This window comes from Musca domestica, unplaced genomic scaffold (genome assembly GCF_030504385.1).
Source record: "Musca domestica strain aabys unplaced genomic scaffold, Musca_domestica.polishedcontigs.V.1.1 29, whole genome shotgun sequence".
Lineage (NCBI taxonomy): Eukaryota > Metazoa > Arthropoda > Insecta > Diptera > Muscidae > Musca > Musca domestica.
Window position 1 is genome coordinate 6,962,067 of NW_026712296.1, and position 18,220 is coordinate 6,980,286.

The 18,220-nt window shown below is 33.0% G+C and overlaps 3 protein-coding genes across 9 annotated transcripts in view; 2 read left to right on the top strand and 1 right to left on the bottom strand.

Annotated features, from left to right (window-relative positions):
- LOC101889444 (collagen alpha-1(XVIII) chain) overlaps positions 1 to 18,220 on the top strand; it is a 662,143-nt gene that overhangs the window by 375,741 nt on the left and 268,182 nt on the right. For 3 of the 5 annotated variants that reach the window (XM_059124488.1, XM_059124489.1, XM_059124490.1), the window contains exons 11-12: positions 13,488 to 13,625; positions 14,396 to 14,413. In XM_059124488.1, coding sequence (XP_058980471.1) covers positions 13,488 to 13,625; positions 14,396 to 14,413 — 156 coding nt within the window. The remainder of the gene's footprint in view (positions 1 to 13,487; positions 13,626 to 14,395; positions 14,414 to 18,220) is intronic. The other 2 variants (XM_059124491.1, XM_059124492.1) reach the window with 1 other exon arrangement.
- LOC105262386 (putative nuclease HARBI1) lies at positions 14,440 to 16,059 on the top strand. The gene is made up of 4 exons (XM_059124493.1): positions 14,440 to 14,881; positions 14,937 to 15,375; positions 15,434 to 15,578; positions 15,644 to 16,059. Exons 1-4 carry the CDS (start codon positions 14,772 to 14,774, stop codon positions 16,003 to 16,005), a joined length of 1,056 nt encoding a protein of 351 aa, XP_058980476.1. The 5' UTR covers positions 14,440 to 14,771; the 3' UTR covers positions 16,006 to 16,059.
- On the bottom strand, positions 15,999 to 17,501 carry LOC131803343 (uncharacterized). 3 transcript variants are annotated; one of them, XM_059124495.1, is made up of 3 exons: positions 17,216 to 17,501; positions 16,959 to 17,145; positions 15,999 to 16,901 (listed from the first exon to the last, which is right to left on the bottom strand). In XM_059124495.1, the coding sequence occupies exons 1-3, from the start codon at positions 17,227 to 17,229 to the stop codon at positions 16,083 to 16,085; spliced, it is 1,020 nt and encodes a 339-aa protein (XP_058980478.1). In that variant the 5' UTR covers positions 17,230 to 17,501; the 3' UTR covers positions 15,999 to 16,082. The 3 variants fall into 3 exon arrangements, with proteins under 3 accessions (XP_058980478.1, XP_058980479.1, XP_058980477.1); XM_059124496.1 differs by having other exon boundaries at positions 15,999 to 16,466; positions 16,497 to 16,901; positions 16,959 to 17,501; XM_059124494.1 differs by having other exon boundaries at positions 16,959 to 17,501.

Below are 18,220 nucleotides of genomic sequence, written 5' to 3' on the forward strand. Positions count from 1 at the left end.
AATAATGTCACAGCCCTAAGCCCATTTTTTTAGGGGACGCTAATTAGTTTTAACTCAACGTTTTCGACAGTTTAACAGAATCCATTTCCATAAGTATAAACGAATATTGTAAACGTGTTAGCTAATTAATGCCTGTGATTTAACAACGACAACCATGGACTGGAACATTAAATCAATTCTACGTTATTTCCGAATAGCTTCGTTGTTTCACACATGTCCTGCACAAACACCAATCGAAGTCACAAAATCCCACATAGCTACATAAATAAATTGGTGTTTATGTGCCATTATTTCATTATAGCTAAAGTATTTATTTATAATTACCCAACACCAATAGGTGGAGTGCTTTTGTTGTCGTCGTCGGATTGAAACTGTTGCCTGTTAAGCAATTACGACTGTTGGGTGTGGCATGGGGTGGTGATTTGTCGATAATTGCTACACATATTTGCTTGTTGTTGTTGTTATTGTTGTTGTACCTACATAGATTACATGCGACTTTTCTGTCAGCACAGCACCGAACAGAACACATGCTATGAGGTTGACTGCGGGCGTTGTTGCTACTTTAAACGAATACTTAGAGCAAATATGAAATAATTTTGGGGGGTATTTACATAAATTGGAATTAATGCAATATTTTACAGTTTGGAAAGTGGGGTAAGTGCTAAATCGAGTTGAATTATTGCAGATTGTAAATGTCAATGTTATTACATCTACTATCTACTCTGTTTGCTGAAATAAAATAGTGGCATTAAAAATTGTTCGATTATGTAAACATATTAATTATTAATTAAAATTAATTAAATTGTTGACTCCTCTGACCGAAGAAATGGACCAATATTGTATCGGACCTAAATAAATATGATATTAATATTGCCACATGCCTCCACCATACTATGGAGGGTATATTAACTGTGTCATTCCGTTTGTAACTCCTCGAAATATTCATAATAGACCCTACCCTATTCTAGATCAGCGTAAAATTCTAATACGATATAGCCATATCCGTCTGTCTGTCCCTCTGTCGGTCTGTCTGTTGTAATAACGCTATCTTTCGAACGAATTGAGGTAGAAGGCTAAAATTTTGCATACTTGTATAGTTTACATGTGGGCAGTTTAAGTTCGTAAATGGCTCATGTCGGTCCACGTTTTCGGTTACTCCCGATATTCGATATTTTCATAATTTTCGCGACATTATTTACGAAATTTTTTCAAATTTCGTATTTGAAGTTCGTAATGGGTACTTCAGCCTATGACAAAATAGTTTGTATGCAGGTCTACGTCTTCGTATAGTCCCTATATAATGGTTTTGATTTAAGTGGTAGTTTTCGGAATTTTTAAAAGTTCGTCCGGCCGAACTTAACTACGTTTTTACTTGTTATACTTCATATAATACAGATAATGATATTGGCATGGGCAAAATTTCAAGAAATTCGAATCGAATATTCAATTTTATGAGAAATTATAAATTCCTTATTCATGTCAGGTTTCTGGTTGAGATAAATATTTAGATAGAGCAAGTTTTAAAGAATTGCTGACTTGTTTCACCTTTTGTACCCTTTGTGGGTGATGTACCAGAAGGAGTTTGCAGATATATATATATATATATATATATATATATATATATATATATATATATATATATATATATATATATATATATATATATATATATATCTATATATATAAATGTAAGTTGTGTTAGTTACTACGCTTATAACTTAAGAACCGCTGGATTAATTTTAACGATTCACACAAATTCGGAGTTGTCTACTCTCCGAAAAGGATAATATCCAAAAAAATCGCGTAAAAATGTGATATATTAACATTTTCATTTTGACTTTTCAAATGTACAATAGTAATGTTTTATTTTGCATGATTTTTTTCCATTTTGACTTACTTTTTTCTAATGTACATTTGTAGTGTTTTTTTATATTTTATTTTTGAATTCGAATATTTATACCAATTTATTTAATTGACTTGATTTCTTGAGAACTGAAATTGATGTGGTGGCGAAACGGAATAGATGATACCGAAATAATTTAATGCGGTCACACCAAAGTTAAAAGAAAATTACTTTTTCAAAATCGTTAAAAAGAAACACGAAAAAATAGATCTCATTGCAACAATTCTCAAAACGGGAAAATATCGAAAAAAAATTGCAATGGAATTGAATTTTAAAATAAAAGTACATTCTATTGACAAACTTTGTAAGGATCTTTAAACAGTTGCTGTAAAAAATCAGCGAACAAGTTAAATATTTTTTCAATTTGTTATTCTTCTTTTGTCAATTTTTTTTTCAATTTGTAATATCATATTGAATTCAGTGGATTTTTTGTGAACAAAATAAAGAATAATTTTTCACTATATATAATTTTTCACCAAAAAAATGAAATAAGTGCGAAATACGATGGTAACTGACATCTACCTTTCAACTCCAGGGCCTACATCGTGCTTCAGCTGGAAGATGCGCAGACATTTAAACAAACAAAAATGACCGAAAAAGACTAATGGGGCTTATTTCAAAGCGTGGCCCTACTTCTTTCATGTAACAATAATCCGTCCAATGAGAGCTCAAAATGCAAAAATTTTTGGGAGTACAATCAGTAAAATACCAAATATAAAGGGTGCAAAATAGTAGAGCGAATGGGACTTTTAGTAAGAAAAGGATTTCTATCCTTCCAAAAATTCTGCCTGAACATTTAAGATACCTTAAATCGCTTTAGCAGGCCATGATATCGATCATAAATAATCATCGTATGATTTAAGCCATTTTTGGAGCCTTCGCCATTTTCTTCTATTTTTGGCCCTTATTTGGCATCTTTGTTTCTAAGGGGGGTAGAGAACCTCTTCGCATAAAATTTTCGGAGTAGGGCCCATATTGGTCTTGACCACTAAAAAATTTTATTTATGCTACCCTGGGGTAAGGAACCATCGTACAGATAATTGCCACATAGAAATTTATTCATGTAAAGTCCCCACATTGGAGTATCCCCAAGTCCACTTTCACATCTAATGTGTGGTCAGAAAAGAAAAATTTGTATTCTATTGAATTTGTAACCCCCAAGAGAATAGTGGTTGGGAACGTAGATTTCGGATATACATCTATGTGAAATAAATTGTGAAAACATGAACAAATTACAAATATAAGAAAGTAGCACGGGACCGAATATTTGTTGAATCGTCATTAAATTATACTATGATGAAAAATATGGACTCCAACTTACAATTTAAATGGCAAATAAAATTAATTCCCATCTTACGGTAATGGATGTAAAATAGCTATATTTTTGATTTGGCCTCTATTTGTCATCTTGGATTATAAGGGGTGAAGAAAGTTTTCAATGTAGGTCGATGTTTCGCATTTTACCATATTTCAAAGGATTTGGCTAAAAATGAGTATTTGGTGATGAAAATCTTACACAAAAATTTCAACATATCTACAAATTTTAGGATTTTCTCCATGTAAAATTTTGGCGGACAAACAGACCGACATGGTTAGGGGGACTTATGAGGACTCTAATGCACAATCTGAGGTGCTAATGGGTTCAAAAAAGTAATTAACTTTGCCTATTCTTAAATCAATTAGCCCTCAATTACGAGTTGTACAAAGTACAGTAAATTCCAAATTACTGCTCATTTGACTAAAAATTAAAAACTAATCGACCAGTACGTGAATATTTATAACATTCATATCTTTGAATAATCATGCTTTGACAAATATGCATAATAGACAAAAACTATGGGCCGGCAACGCGGACCGGGCCAGATAGTGTATATATATATATATATATATATATATATATATATATATATATATATATATATATATATATATATCAACTTCATTATTTATTTATTTTATTTCGCTTTTGTTTGAGAGTTTTATTTTTCAAAATCTTAAACTCTATGTGGGGACGTACAAGAATAAATGATCCGATCTCTACCATCTTTATAATAGATCTGGTCTGAATTTAATCGGATATTAATTTCTCTTTTTATGAGCTGCATGGATATTCAAAATGTTGACCCTTTCATGGGGGAGGTACAAGAAGGTGTAGAAGGTGTATATATATATATATATATATATATATATATATATATATATATATATATATATATATATATATATATATATATATATATATATATATATATATATATATATATATATATATATATATATATATAAAAGGAAGTTGTGTTAGTTACTACGCTTATAACTTAAGAACCGCTGGACAGATTTTAACGATTCAAACAAATTCGGATTTGTCTCTTTTCCGAAAAGGATAATATCCAAAAAAATCGCGTAAAAATGTGATATATTAACATTTTCATTTTGACTTTTGAAATGTACAATAGTAATGTTTTATTTTGCATGATTTTTTTCCATTTTGACTTACTTTTTTCTAATGTACATTTGTATTGTTTTTTTTTATATTTTTTTTAATTCGAATATTAATACCAATTTATTTAATTGACTTGATTTCTTGAGAACTGAAATTGATGGCGGGTTGCATGGAAGTCAGTCAAATGATATCGAAATAACTTAACGCGGTTAGACCAATGTTAAAAGATAATTACTTTTTCAAAATCGCTAAAAAACACGATAAAAGAGATCTCATGGCAAAAATTCTCAAATCGGGAAAAATCGAAAAAAAAATTCAATGGAAATTGACTAGATATGGAAATAATCCATCCAATGAGAACTTAAAATGCAAAATTCATTGGGACTGCAACCAGTGAAATACCGAATATGAAGAGCACTGTTATATGCGAACTATATAAAATAGTGGAGCCAATTGAAAATTTGGAAAGAAAAGGATACATTTCCTCGGAAAATTCTTCCGAAACCTTAAAAGTAACCTTAACTCCCATGAAACGTTATACGGTGACTATGCGCTATCATCAGTAGTCAGTTTGGTTGGTACATAACAATCCCAAAAAGGGGGGATCAAACGTTTTTAGGGTCCATTTTATATAGTTTAACCAAACACAAAGGGCCTCAAATATTTTGCTCTATACATCGCAAAAGTTACCATAGAGTTTTAAATTTTTCCTAGGGGTTTCATGAATAATCAGTTGTTCAAAATATATATCAGATGTATATTAAATGTTGGTAATTTGAGATTTTAAGAAGAACAACACATTTTTTCAAATAATTATAAGAATAGGACCATGCTTTGGTATAACCCTTATATGTGAACCTATTTCTTTCATATTACAATAATCCGCCCAATGAGAACTCAAAATGCAATTCATTGGAGCAAAATGGTGCAAAATGGTAGAGTGAATTGGACATTTAGGAAAAAAAAAACTTTCAAGATATCTTAAATCGCTTTTGCAGGTCACGATATATGACCCCCGGATAAGGGTACACTCCTTTTTCAAGTATAGTTTACATTTTAACCATATTTTACTCATACGCATTTTAGCAAAAGTTGGTAATTTGAGAAGAAACCATCCTCGCAAAAAATGATCACGTTTTGGTATAACCATTATATAATTTAAGCTATATTCGGGGTTTTCGACATTTTTCTTTCATTTTTCAGGCCTTTATTTGGCATCTTTGTTTCTACGGGTGTAAAAAACCTCTTCTCATAATATTTTGACTTTTGGAGTAGAGTCCATCTTGGTCTTGATCACATTCATCAATTGATTTGGCTAAAAAATTGTATTTAGGCTACTCTGGGATAGAGAATCGTCTTACAGATAATTGTCCACATAGGCATTTATTTGAGTATAGTTCCCACATTAGTGTACCCGCAAATCCACCTTCCTAACCAATGTTTGGTCAGAAAAAAAAATTTGGTATACTATTGAATTTTTAACTCTCAAGAGAATATTGGCTGGGAACGTAGATGTGGGATGTACGTCTACATGCTTTGATCTCCGAAATATCAAATTGTGGCAGAAACATGAAAAAATCACGAATATTATTTTTTGGATCGTTATTGAATTATACTATGAAGAAAAATATGGACTTTATGGGTTTTCCAACACACAATTTAAATGACAAAAATAAATTAATTCCTATCTTAAGGTAATGGGTGTAAAAGACCAATTATCTTTGACTTTTTTGAAATCATTCAGATCAGTGTTCTATAATGCCTTAAAAAATATGCATTAAAAACTAAAAGTAGGGGCCGGCAACGCGGACCGGGCCAGCTAGAATATATATATATATATATATATATATATATATATATATATATATATATATATATATATATATATATATATATATACTAGCTGGTCCGGTCCGCGTTGCCGGCCCTTACTTTTAGTCTTTAATGCATATTTTTTTAAGCATTATAGAATTATGAAAGCGGCACAATTTTTATTATAAGTAAAATAACTCCATAGTAATTTCTAAATAGAAATAAACATTCATGGGAAAAATTATAATAGATAATAATCTACCGTCGGTTTTAGATATTTTGAATAGCCTGATCTTATTTTTCAGCCTAAGGCTATAATTGAGTGTTAAAAACCTGTATGATATAGAACTTCTATAATAGCCCCATGTGAAAACTCAGCTAAATTTTTGGTATTGAATTTCCAATGTTAAGAATACCGTGCTGCGTGGTATTTAGTTTTGTCAACCTCATAATTGAGGGCGGAATGATTTCAAAATAGTCAAAGATAATTGCTTTTTTACATCCATTACCGTGAAATATTAATTAATTTATTTTTGTCATATAAATTGTGAGTTGGAGAACCCATAGAGTCCATATTTTTCATCATAGTATAATTCAATAACGAACAAAAAAATTAATATTCGTGATTTTTTCATGTTTCTGCCACAATTTGATATTTCGGAGTTTATGGCATGTAGATGTTAATCCCACATCTACGTTCCCAACCAATATTCTCTTGGGAGTTTCAAATTCAATAGTATATCAAATTTTCTTTTCTGACCAAACATTGGTTAGGAAAGCGGATTTGTGGGTACACTAATGTGAGAACTATACTCGAATAAATGCCTATGTGGATAATTATCTGAGGGACGATTCTCTACCCCAGAGTTGCCTAAATACAATTTTTTAGCCAAATCAATTGATGAATGTGGTCAGGACCAAGATGGACTCTACTCCGAAAATTGAAAATATTATGAGAAGAGGTTTTTTACACCCTTAGAAACAAAGATGCCAAATAAAGGCCTAAAGATGAACAAAATGTTGAAGACCCCGAACATGGCTTAAATTATATGATGGTTATACCAAAACATGATCATATTTTGCGAGGATGGTTTCTTATCAAATTAAAATGAGTGTGAGAAAAATGTGGTTAAAATGTAAACAATACTTGAAATAGGGTTGTACCCTTATCCGGGGGTCATATATCATGACCTGCAAAAGCGATTTAAGACATCTTGAAAGTTTAGGAACAATTTCTTTCTTTTTTCCTAAATGTCCAATTCGCTCTACCATTTTGCACCCTTTATATTCGGTATTTCACTGACTGCAGTTCCAATGAATTGCATTTTGAGTTCTCATTGGGCGGATTATTGCCATATGAAAGATGTAGGTCCACGTAGGTCACTCATTTTATTTTAAATATTATTCATTCAGATTTCAAGGCAATAAAAAATGTTCACTTCAATATAGTATGTCAAATTGAAAAAAATCACACCAAAAAGAAATTTTTTATTAATATTTTTATTGGATACCATTCCAAAATTGTATGAATTGTCAAGCCGTTCTTTAGTTATACCTTATGTAATTTTTTCCCCGATTTGAGAATTTTTGCAATGAGATCTCTTTTTTCAAGATTTTTAGAAATTTTGACTTAAATTTGGTGTGACCGCGTTAAATTATTTCGATAACATCTATTTCGTTTCGCCACCACATAATTTGGTACTACACTTCAATTTAACCCGGCTTCTATTTCAGTTCTCAAGAAATAGAGTCAAAATAAATAGGTATTAATATTCGAATCAAAAAGAAAAAAAAATATTATAAAAAACACTACAAATGTATATTCGAAAAAAGTAAGTCAAAATAGAAAAAAAAACATACAAAATAAAACATTACGATTGTACATTTCAGAAGTCAAAATGAAAATGTTAATATATCACATTTTTACGCGATTTTTTTGAATATTATCCTTTTCGGAAAAGAGACAATTCAGAATTTGTATGAATCGTTAAAATCAGATCAGCGGTTCTTGAGTTATAGGCGTAGTAACTAACACAACTTACATTTATATATATAGATATATATATATATATATATATATATATATATATATATATATATATATATATATATATATATATATATATTACTGCACAGAAAGAGAAAAGATAATGCGTTGTTTCTCTTTTGAGGTGGGGGTACCAGAAGGAGTGGACTTATACTGTCCATCTCCGAATTCGATTTGAACCAAATCGGATACTGCCTTCGAGAGTTATCGTGCGCACCAGCCAGGCAGATAGACGGACGGGCATCGCTACATCGACTCCAAATATCCTAAAACGGATTTGTCCAAAGAGACCTAGGGTCTAAAAACGTTATTTCGATGAGGCTGATATATACCCTCTCTAGCCATTTGGTTGAGGGTACAAAAAAATATTTCAAGGGATATACATGCCATATAAACTATGTCCAAATTTAAATGATTTATAAAAGACTTGTCTTTCGGCATTGGTTTATCTTTATTTTTTTATACCCTCCACCATACTATGGAGGATATATTAATTTTGTCATTCCGTTTGTAACTCCTCGAAATACTCATGTCAGACCCAACAAAGTATATATATTCTTGATCAGCGTAAAATTCTAAGACGATTTAGCCATGTATTTTGATGATTTTAGCGACATTATTCACCGGAATTGTTTAAAATTTGGCATTTGAAGTTCGTAATGAATACTGCAGCATAAAACAGAAAATGGGCTATGTAGGTCCACGTCTTCGTATAGCCCCCATATAACTGTACCTCCCTATATTCGGTATTTTGATGATTTTAGCGACATTATTTACCGGAATCATTTTAAATTTGGTATTTGAAGTTCGTAATAGGTACTACATCCTAAGTCAAAAAATGAGTCATGTAGGTCCAGGTCTTCGTATAGCCCCCATATAACTGTACCCCCCGATATTCGGTATTTTGATGATTTTAGCGACAATATTTTAAGGGAATCGTTATTTATTTATTTTATTTTTTTTTTTTTTGGGAATCGCCAAATTTGTACCAAAAGGTGGAGGGTATTAAAAGTTCGGCCTGGCCGAACTTACAGCTTTTTTACTTCTTTTTTTTTAAGACGACATTATCTGAAAATCTTAATATTCTCGATTGTGTGCTATTACCAATTACTGTGAAGCTACGGTAGTAATTATTCTTTTATTATGTTATGAAAACTTTTCAGATATGCTAAAGTTAGAAAATGCTTACTGCTCCATGTGAAATACAACAAGAACAGAGAACAGAACACAGAAGGGCATTATAAATGATGTCGAAGTAGTTGTTAATATTTCTACGAAATATACATGCATGTTCTTGCCATGTATGTGTATGCTCTCCATAACGTATGGCCCCTGCCATAATGGTATCTCTCGAAATATATGAACATTGATGCATATTTGAATGCAAATGTAAAAAAAAAAATGAAAAAAACTGTAGCAGATTTGGTAATATGATGTTCAAGAACCAGAGGCAATGTGGGATGCATTTATTTTACTTTGGAACACATTATTCATTTGTTTCACCATGGAAATGATGAACGGTTTAGCCGAGTGCGAATGTGTTTTGCTCTTCTGGGTAATATTAGGTGGAAATGTGTGATTTAAAATGGAAACTTGTTCGGTACGAATTGTTGCTACATACACAGGTTTTATAATATTCTTTTCATTTCTAAGTAATCATCATTATTTATGAGAAGTAAGAAAAAAATCAAATATAAATGATCTCTCATTGCAAAGTTATTCCAATAAGAAACAAAAAATGAGAAAACTGTTGGAAAACAAAATGCTTAAACAGTGAGCTTTTTACAATTAAAGTTTATAGAATGCTATAAAAAGACATGATAAATTTGCATTGAGGTTATATTTTTCTATGGAAAATATTGTTATAATTAATTTCATACTGTTTGCAACAGATTCTTTGAAATTTGAAAAATGCAAACAATTTAATATAGTTACAAATAAAAAGCTTGAAAGTATTGAAGCGAACTTGCCTTTATAAAAATCATACGCTCTTATTTTATTAACATTGTGAGAAAAACTACATTGATAACCAGGAAATTAGGAGGATAAGGTTATAGGTTCGGTTTAGGAAAGGGAATGGGTATAAGGTAACACAAAATGTTTGAAAAGGATTTAAGTTTGCTCTATTTTGAAAATGATTTATCTTCCCATAGTATGAGACGTATTTCATCCTAACAAACCTTCCCAGAATCTTAACATCCATTAAATAACACCAATTGTCATAAGTCTTAGGTCGTAAATATCGTAAATTGAAAAGATAACAAGTAACAAGTAAAAAAACATTAAGTTCGGCCGGGCCAAACTTTTAATACCCTCCACCTTAGGGTAAAAGAAACATTAGAAGAAATGTGGCAAAAACCATTAAAATGCCGAATATCGGGAGGTACCGTTATATGGGGGCTACACCAAAACGTGGACCTATAATTACAATGTTCCGCCACACGAACTAGGACCCATTATAACCCACAAATACCAATTTTTAGACAAATCAGTGAAAAAATGTGGCAAAAACCCTCAAAATACCGAATATCGGGAGGTAACGTTATATGGGGGCTATACCAAATCATGGACCCATACATGTAATGTTTCGCCACCGGAGCTGGAACCCATTATGACCAACAAATACCAATTTTCAGATAAATCCGTGAAAAAATGTGGCAAAAACCATCAAAATACCGAATATCGGGAGATACCGTTATATGGGGGCTATACCAAATCATGGACCCATACATGCAATGTTTCGCCACCGGAGCTGGAAACCATTATGACCCACAAATACCAATTTTTAGACAAATCTGTGAATAAATGTGGCAAAAAAACTAAAATACCGAATATCGGGAGGTACCTTTATATGGGGGCTATACCACAACGTGGACCTATACATGCAATGTTTTGCCACATGCTCAGGGACCCGCTATGACCTACAAATACCAATTTCTAGACAAATCCGTGAAAAAAATGTGGCATAAATCATCAAAATACCAAATATTGGGAGGTACCGTTATATGGGGACTATACCAGAACGTGGACATATATATCACATTTTCAATACCATCCATAGACAATAGCTCTGCTAAATTTTGGCGCTCTACGTCAGATAATGTGGGCTGTATCGTGATTTCAACAGACAGACAGACGGACACCATTAAATCGAATTAGAATTTTATGCTGATTATGAATATATATAATTTATGGGGTCTAAGACGAATATTTAAGGATGTTACAAACGGAATGACAAAGTTAATATACCCTTCTTTCCAAGGTGGAGGGTATAAAAAAGCAGTTAATTTCGGCCGGTCCGAACTTTTAATACCCTCTACAATTTGGAAGAAACTTGAAAATTAGTTCGCATTTTATGAGCTTAATGGTTATTCACCCTTGTGGTGGAGGTACCAGATGGAGTGGTCCTTTTTACCTGCCTATACTCGATATTTTGATGATTTTAGCGACATTATTCACCAAGAATTGGTTCAAGTTTCTTATTTGAATATCGTAATGGCCTATGACAAAAATTGCATATAAAAGTCCACGTTTTCGTATACTCTCCAATATAATGGCATCACCCTTTTTTCTTCCAATACTGGCGGATATTGAAATTTCGGTCCGTCCGAACTTACTGCTTTTCCATTTGCTAATTAATATAAATTCGTAATAACTTAAGTATATGAAATTTTGTGATACCTTGAAATATTGATCCTAAACCCACCATGAACAGAATAACAAGTAGAAAATAAGCTAATTTCGGCTGGACTGAACTTTTAATACGCTCCACCATTTTGAAGAAGCTTGATTTTTTTCCAAGAAAAATTCCGTCGAAAAATATCGCCGTTACCGTTGTACCGTTATATGGGGGTTACACGAAGACGTAATTTTTTGTCATTTGTTTTTTTATACCCTCCACCAAGTATGGAGGGTATATTAAGTTTGTCATTCCGTCTATAACACCCCGAAATATACATTTAGATCCCACAAAGTATATATATTCTTGATCAGCATAAAATTCTATGTCGATTTAGCGATGTCCGTCCGTCTGTCCGTCTGTGGAAATCACTCTAGCTTCCGAACGAATTGGTGTAGATTGATAAAATTTTACTCATAAATATATTATGTCTTTTGAAATTGAAATTGGGCCATGAAGGACCACATTTTGGTATAGCCCCCATATAACGGTACCTCCCGATATTCGGTATTTTGATGATTTTTGCGACAATATTCATGGGAATTATTTCAAATTTGGAATTTGAAGTTCGAAATGGATGATTTAGCCTATGACAGAAAATTGTCTGTGCAGGTCCACGTCTTCATATAGCCCCCATATAACGGTTCCTCCCGATATTCGGTATTTTTATAATTTTAGCTCAATTATTTCTTGATTTGTTTTTAAGTTTCGCATTTGAATATTATAATGGCTTATGACAAAAGTTACCTATACAGGTTCATGTCGTCGTATAGACCCTGATGTTACTGCTATATTCGGTATATTTAAGATTTGAACAGAATTTTTAACGGATTTTATAGTTTTTGAGAATTGCCAATTCGTTCCAAATTTTTTGGCTGTGTTACCCATTACGAACTTTAAATACGAAACTTAAAACAATTCCGTTAAAAAGTTTGGCGAATATCATCAAAATGCCGAATAAAGAGAGGTGCCGTTATATGTAGGCTATATGAAAACGCGGATCATCCGCCATAGGCTGTAGTACCCATTACGAACTTCAAATACGCATCAAAATATCGAAAATCGGGGGTACCGTTGTATGGGGAATAATACGATAAATTCCATTAAAAAATTTGGGTACAATCATCAAAACACCAAGTATCGGGATATACGTGGGGATATACGTTAAAAAAATTTCCATTCAGCACCACTCAATGCTAACTTCCCGAACCCCTCAATAACATGGAAAAATCACATTGATACTGATTTCATTTAAATATAGAGTCAAATATGGAAGATATAGGATATATTCAATTATTGTTTTGATACCCATTAACATGACGGAGAGGGTAAATATATGTGACATTATTTTCAGAACGAAGTGGAACATACATAACCATAAGTACACGAAATGCTCATTATGCTTTCAAAATGAAAACCGAAATATCGAAAATTAGTGAAGGATGATGTTTTTAAAAAGTACAATTATCTTTCCCAATTTTATTCGTTCACTCTTCTAAGATGGTCATGTCTACTTTTCTTAAATTGTAGTACACTAGGGTAGCCTTTGTTGACATGCAGATAATGACAATAAATTGCAATTCTTATTTTAATCAAATTTCAGAAATACACTGGCAAATGTACATGTAATGCGTCTGATATCCTAGAAGCTATCAAAGAAAACGATTTGCTGCGCGAAACTATACGAGGGCCACCAGGACTACCGGGTAAAGAGGGTAAAACTGGAGCTCCTGGACGAACGGTAAGTTTCGAATTTTTCTAGTTTCTAATATGCCATGAAATGAAAATGTTAACAATTTTGATTACTACGGTTAATGTAGAACTGTTAAGGACTTAAAAAATTGTTTATACAAGTTATACATATTTGATGTTTACTGGAACTTATTTTAGTAAATATTTATTAATTATTAGCTTAGCAACATTCAATTTTCGAGGCACACCATACAGTAGGAGTACATTAATAAATTATTTGTGACACATAAACTCGTGTATGTATGGATATCAAAACCATTTTTATTTTGAAAATTTCTTTAATTTTTTTTCTAATATTTTGGGTCTATGTACTACATTAGCAATCTTCAATACTTTATTTTATTAAAATAATTTTATATTTTCTTTAAATTAGCAACAAAACATGTACAATAAATTTTTGTTATATAATAATCTCACATTTCCAAAAAAAAAAAAAAAATAATAATTTAAATGACGAGAAATATTGTATGGTGTGCTGTTTAATATTTTGAACTATATTTAATGTTAATAAATGTTAAAAAGCGTGACACTTGAATAAAATATATAACATTTATTGGAAATATTTCATGAAGTTAATCAGCAGACAAACTAAAAAGATTTTTGTTACAATGACATTATGCGGTTTTCTTCAAAATGTTTTAAATTTAATCCATTTTGTGCCAAAAATCTCATATCCCAACTAACAACAACAAATTGGCTGATTATATTTATGATTTTTTTTAATTTGTTTTAAATTTATATTCCCCACCCGTTTTACAGGTTACAATAACCGAAAAGGTAAACATTATTCAAGTTTTATTACCGAAAGATTTACAGCCTGTTCCACGATCTCGAAAGAAAATTTGTGCGAACGAAGGCTACTCACTCACTTTCGCATAAGAATGCGTTCCACTAACTTTCGTTCTTTCTTTCGCATAGCCTTACGTGATTCAGTGTTGCAAAATATTTTTTGGCAAAATTAATCGCGAAATAAGGCAAAAAAAAGCGCCAAATGTCTAATTTAAACGCGAAAAAGCAGCAGTGGCTCTGTCTCAACTGACAGTTCAGTTGTAAACAAACAAATTGTAAATAAACAAACAAAATAAAATTTCTAGTGATTGAGTTCAGATTATTTGTGTTCTTAAAAAAGAAAAAAATGAATATTTCTGTGGCCCTGTTTTTTATGGATGATGAGGAGGAGGTACAAAATGTGCCACGGAGGCATTTAAGAGATGCTTCGAATTTATTTGAAGTACCTAACAACCAGTAAGTATGATTGTATTTTTACATTTTTGAAATAATAAAAAATGATTTTTTCTAGGTTTGTGGCCAATTTTCGTGTGTCGAAGGAAGTTTTTCGGGCTCTTTTGGATATGATGGAAGAGAAGTGGGTGGCCGGTTGCAGAACTACCCAAATCCGCCCCGATTTAAAACTTGGCACATTCTTGCGGTTTTTGGCAACAGGAAGCTACCAACAGAATCTAGGGAACGAAGCCTTGACTTCAACAGCGAAGTCGACAGTGAGCAGAACCATTGCGGAATGTCTGCAGATTTTTGAGGACCACGTTTGCGACCAATGGATAAAAAAGCCGACACTTACAGAGGAACGCAACACAATGGAGGCTTTCTATGAAAGAACAATGTTCCCTGGAATTGTTGGATGCGTTGATGGCACGCATATCCGCATCAAGTCACCAGGGGACGAATTGAAAGCCCTTTACTATAATAGAAAGGGTTATTATAGTATAAATGCAATGGTGGTAAGTAAATACATTTATCGTAAAGCGATTTTAAAATTATTGTGTTTTTTCGAATTAGATATGTGACCATAAAATGCGTATAACATTTGTCGACGCTAGACATCCCGGAAGCAACCATGATGCATTTGTATGGGAAAGGAGTGATCCAGACAAGTGTATGCAAAGGGAGTTTGACAATGGAAAACGAAACTTTTGGATTCTCGGTGAGTAATTTGTATACATCTTATATCATAATACATCAATTACATTTGTGTTTTCTTTTTTATAGGGGATGGAGGATACAAATTGAAGCCCTTTCTTATGACGCCTTACCGCAGCCCTAGAGATGTCGCCGAGAAAAAATTCAATAAGAGACATGCTAGTGCGCGTAACGTCATTGAAAGGTGCTTTGGGGTCCTAAAAAACAGATTCCGATGTATCATCGGATCTCGGGGCCTTCATTATGACGCTGCAAAGGTAGTGCAAATTATAAATGCATGTTGTGCGCTGCACAACATGTGCATACACTACCGATCTGAAGAGCCGCCAGGTGATGTTATTGATGATGATCTGGAAGACGAAGTGGATGACAATAATGATCTTGAAAGCAGAGCTGACGCAATAAGGAGAAAAATTGCAATAAATTTGTAAAATTAAAAGAATTTTTTATTAAAATAAAATAATATAAATTAAAAATTAAAAAATTAGTTTAAATTATTATAAAAGGACTATAGTGAATTGTTTTGTGAATTGTTTTGCAAAAAAGTTGATAGAATTGCTTCTATAGACTTAAGCATTTTTGTTTGGGCCTCGGCACAATCTGCCATTCTCTCTGCAGCGTCAGCCATCCTTTTGCTTGCATCTGCTTGCTCCTTGGCTATTGCATTTGCCTGCTCGACCAGCCGCAATTGCCGACGGATAAGAGGTATTTGCTCTCCGACGTTGGAACGTTTTTTTGCTGATGATGTGGATGGAAAATTATGTTGTGATGTGCATTTGAATGGGGGTGATTTCTGCACGGTTTGATGTTCCATGTGTTGACGAGGGGACGTTGTTTGTTTACGTTGGTGTTGCTGTTGGGTCTGTGTTTGTTGTGTGTGTGCTGACTGTGTCTGTGTTTGTTGTGTGTGTGCTGACTGTGCCTGTTGTTTTGCAGTTTGTGTGTAGAAATGGGGTGAGATTTTTTGTCTTTTGGCTGGTGGTTGGTATTGTTGAGTTGTGATGGTACAGGTTTGTACGTTTATTTGTTGTTGTTGGTTATGTGATTCTGGGGAACTGAACTGCCTGGTAGGTGTTACCACTGCTACGGTCTTGGATGGTCTTGATGGTGTGGTATCCAATGCCTCGAAGCAGTAATCTATTTCGTCCGCGTAGCCAAAAGTTTTACCACTTGGTGCTGCGGACTTCGACAAGAAGAGTGTCCGGTCAATTGCTGTTTCCAGCTCCGTTAGGCACTCAAACCGGTATAAACCACCACCTGTACCTTGCAGCCCTTTTTTATTTTCCGCAATTTTCTTTTTGGTGCGGGACTTTAGATCGGCCCACGTCTGTAAATAGTAATGCCGGTCAGACAAATAGATCGTAAGCCGAGTTTTCTGACTTACCTTTTTCCACTCTGCAATTGTGCGGGAAGGAGGACCCATGGTATTTAATTTAAAAACTAACTTCTTCCAGTGGTCCTCCAGGGATTGCCTGCTGCTTCCAAAAATTGGCACTCCTCTGGCAAACTCGGGATTCTCCTCCATATACTCAACCAGTGCCCGCAGCTGTGTAGTTGATGATTTTTTCGTGCTGGAATTGAGAAAATAAAAAAATATATTTATTGTTCCCATAATAAATTGGATTTATTATTTTTACTTACATTTTTGTTTCCATTTTCAATTAAGCAATGTTTATGTTTTAAAACAGATTTTCCTTAATTGTTATCGTACGACAGCAAACACACAAGTGACTGATTTTGACATTTGTGTTCGCATGCGTACGAAAGAAAAAAGATAGTGGAACGCAAAATTACACTGAAACGCTTACGTTTTCGTTCGCATTGATTTTCGTGCAAATTTTCGTTCTGATGGATTTTAGTGGAACGGAAATCAGCTGTTTGTCGTGTAAAAGTTGTGCGAACGTGTTCTTTCGATATCGTGGAACAGGCTGTTAACCTTGCTTCATTAGCAGTCAAACTAACAATTACAAATTGGTTGATTGGAAGCACTTGTCTAACATTATTGACTAATTTTCAAGCGTTTGCAATTATTAACTTCTGCTTCTAACTTTCCCAGCATTAACAATTACCTTAAGAAATAGATTAATCTTTTTATGCCATATACAGACGAGAGCAAATCACACTCTGTATCTCTATTATCATAAAGGATTAACTCCACCTTTATTTGCCAGGTGTTAAGACCTCTCTCTCTCTCAAAACAATATTATATTATTAATAAATTGATATATCTTCTATATATACATAAAAATCAATTATTGTTCGTTGGTAAGGTAATCACTTGAGAACGGCTGGGCCGATTTGCATAATTTTTTGTACAAACGTCTATTAGGTTTTTAAAGACCACGTCTACTTTTACGCCCATTATTTCGATTTATCCAAAATCCTTATATATGCCAAAATAATGAAGATATCGGTTTGAAATTTATTACACGAGATACTGTTGACTTTTCATCCAACCCTAAGTATTTATTTACGGGCTGAGGAACTAACCACGGCTCCTTTATATCCATATATGTGTAATAATCAATTGGTAATTGTATCAGTTCGTTGGTAATTGAATCAGTTGAGAACCGAACCCTGGACCGATTTGGATTTGAAATAGTCGTCCTACCTCGAGTTAGGTTTTTATGCAAAGAAAGACGCCCC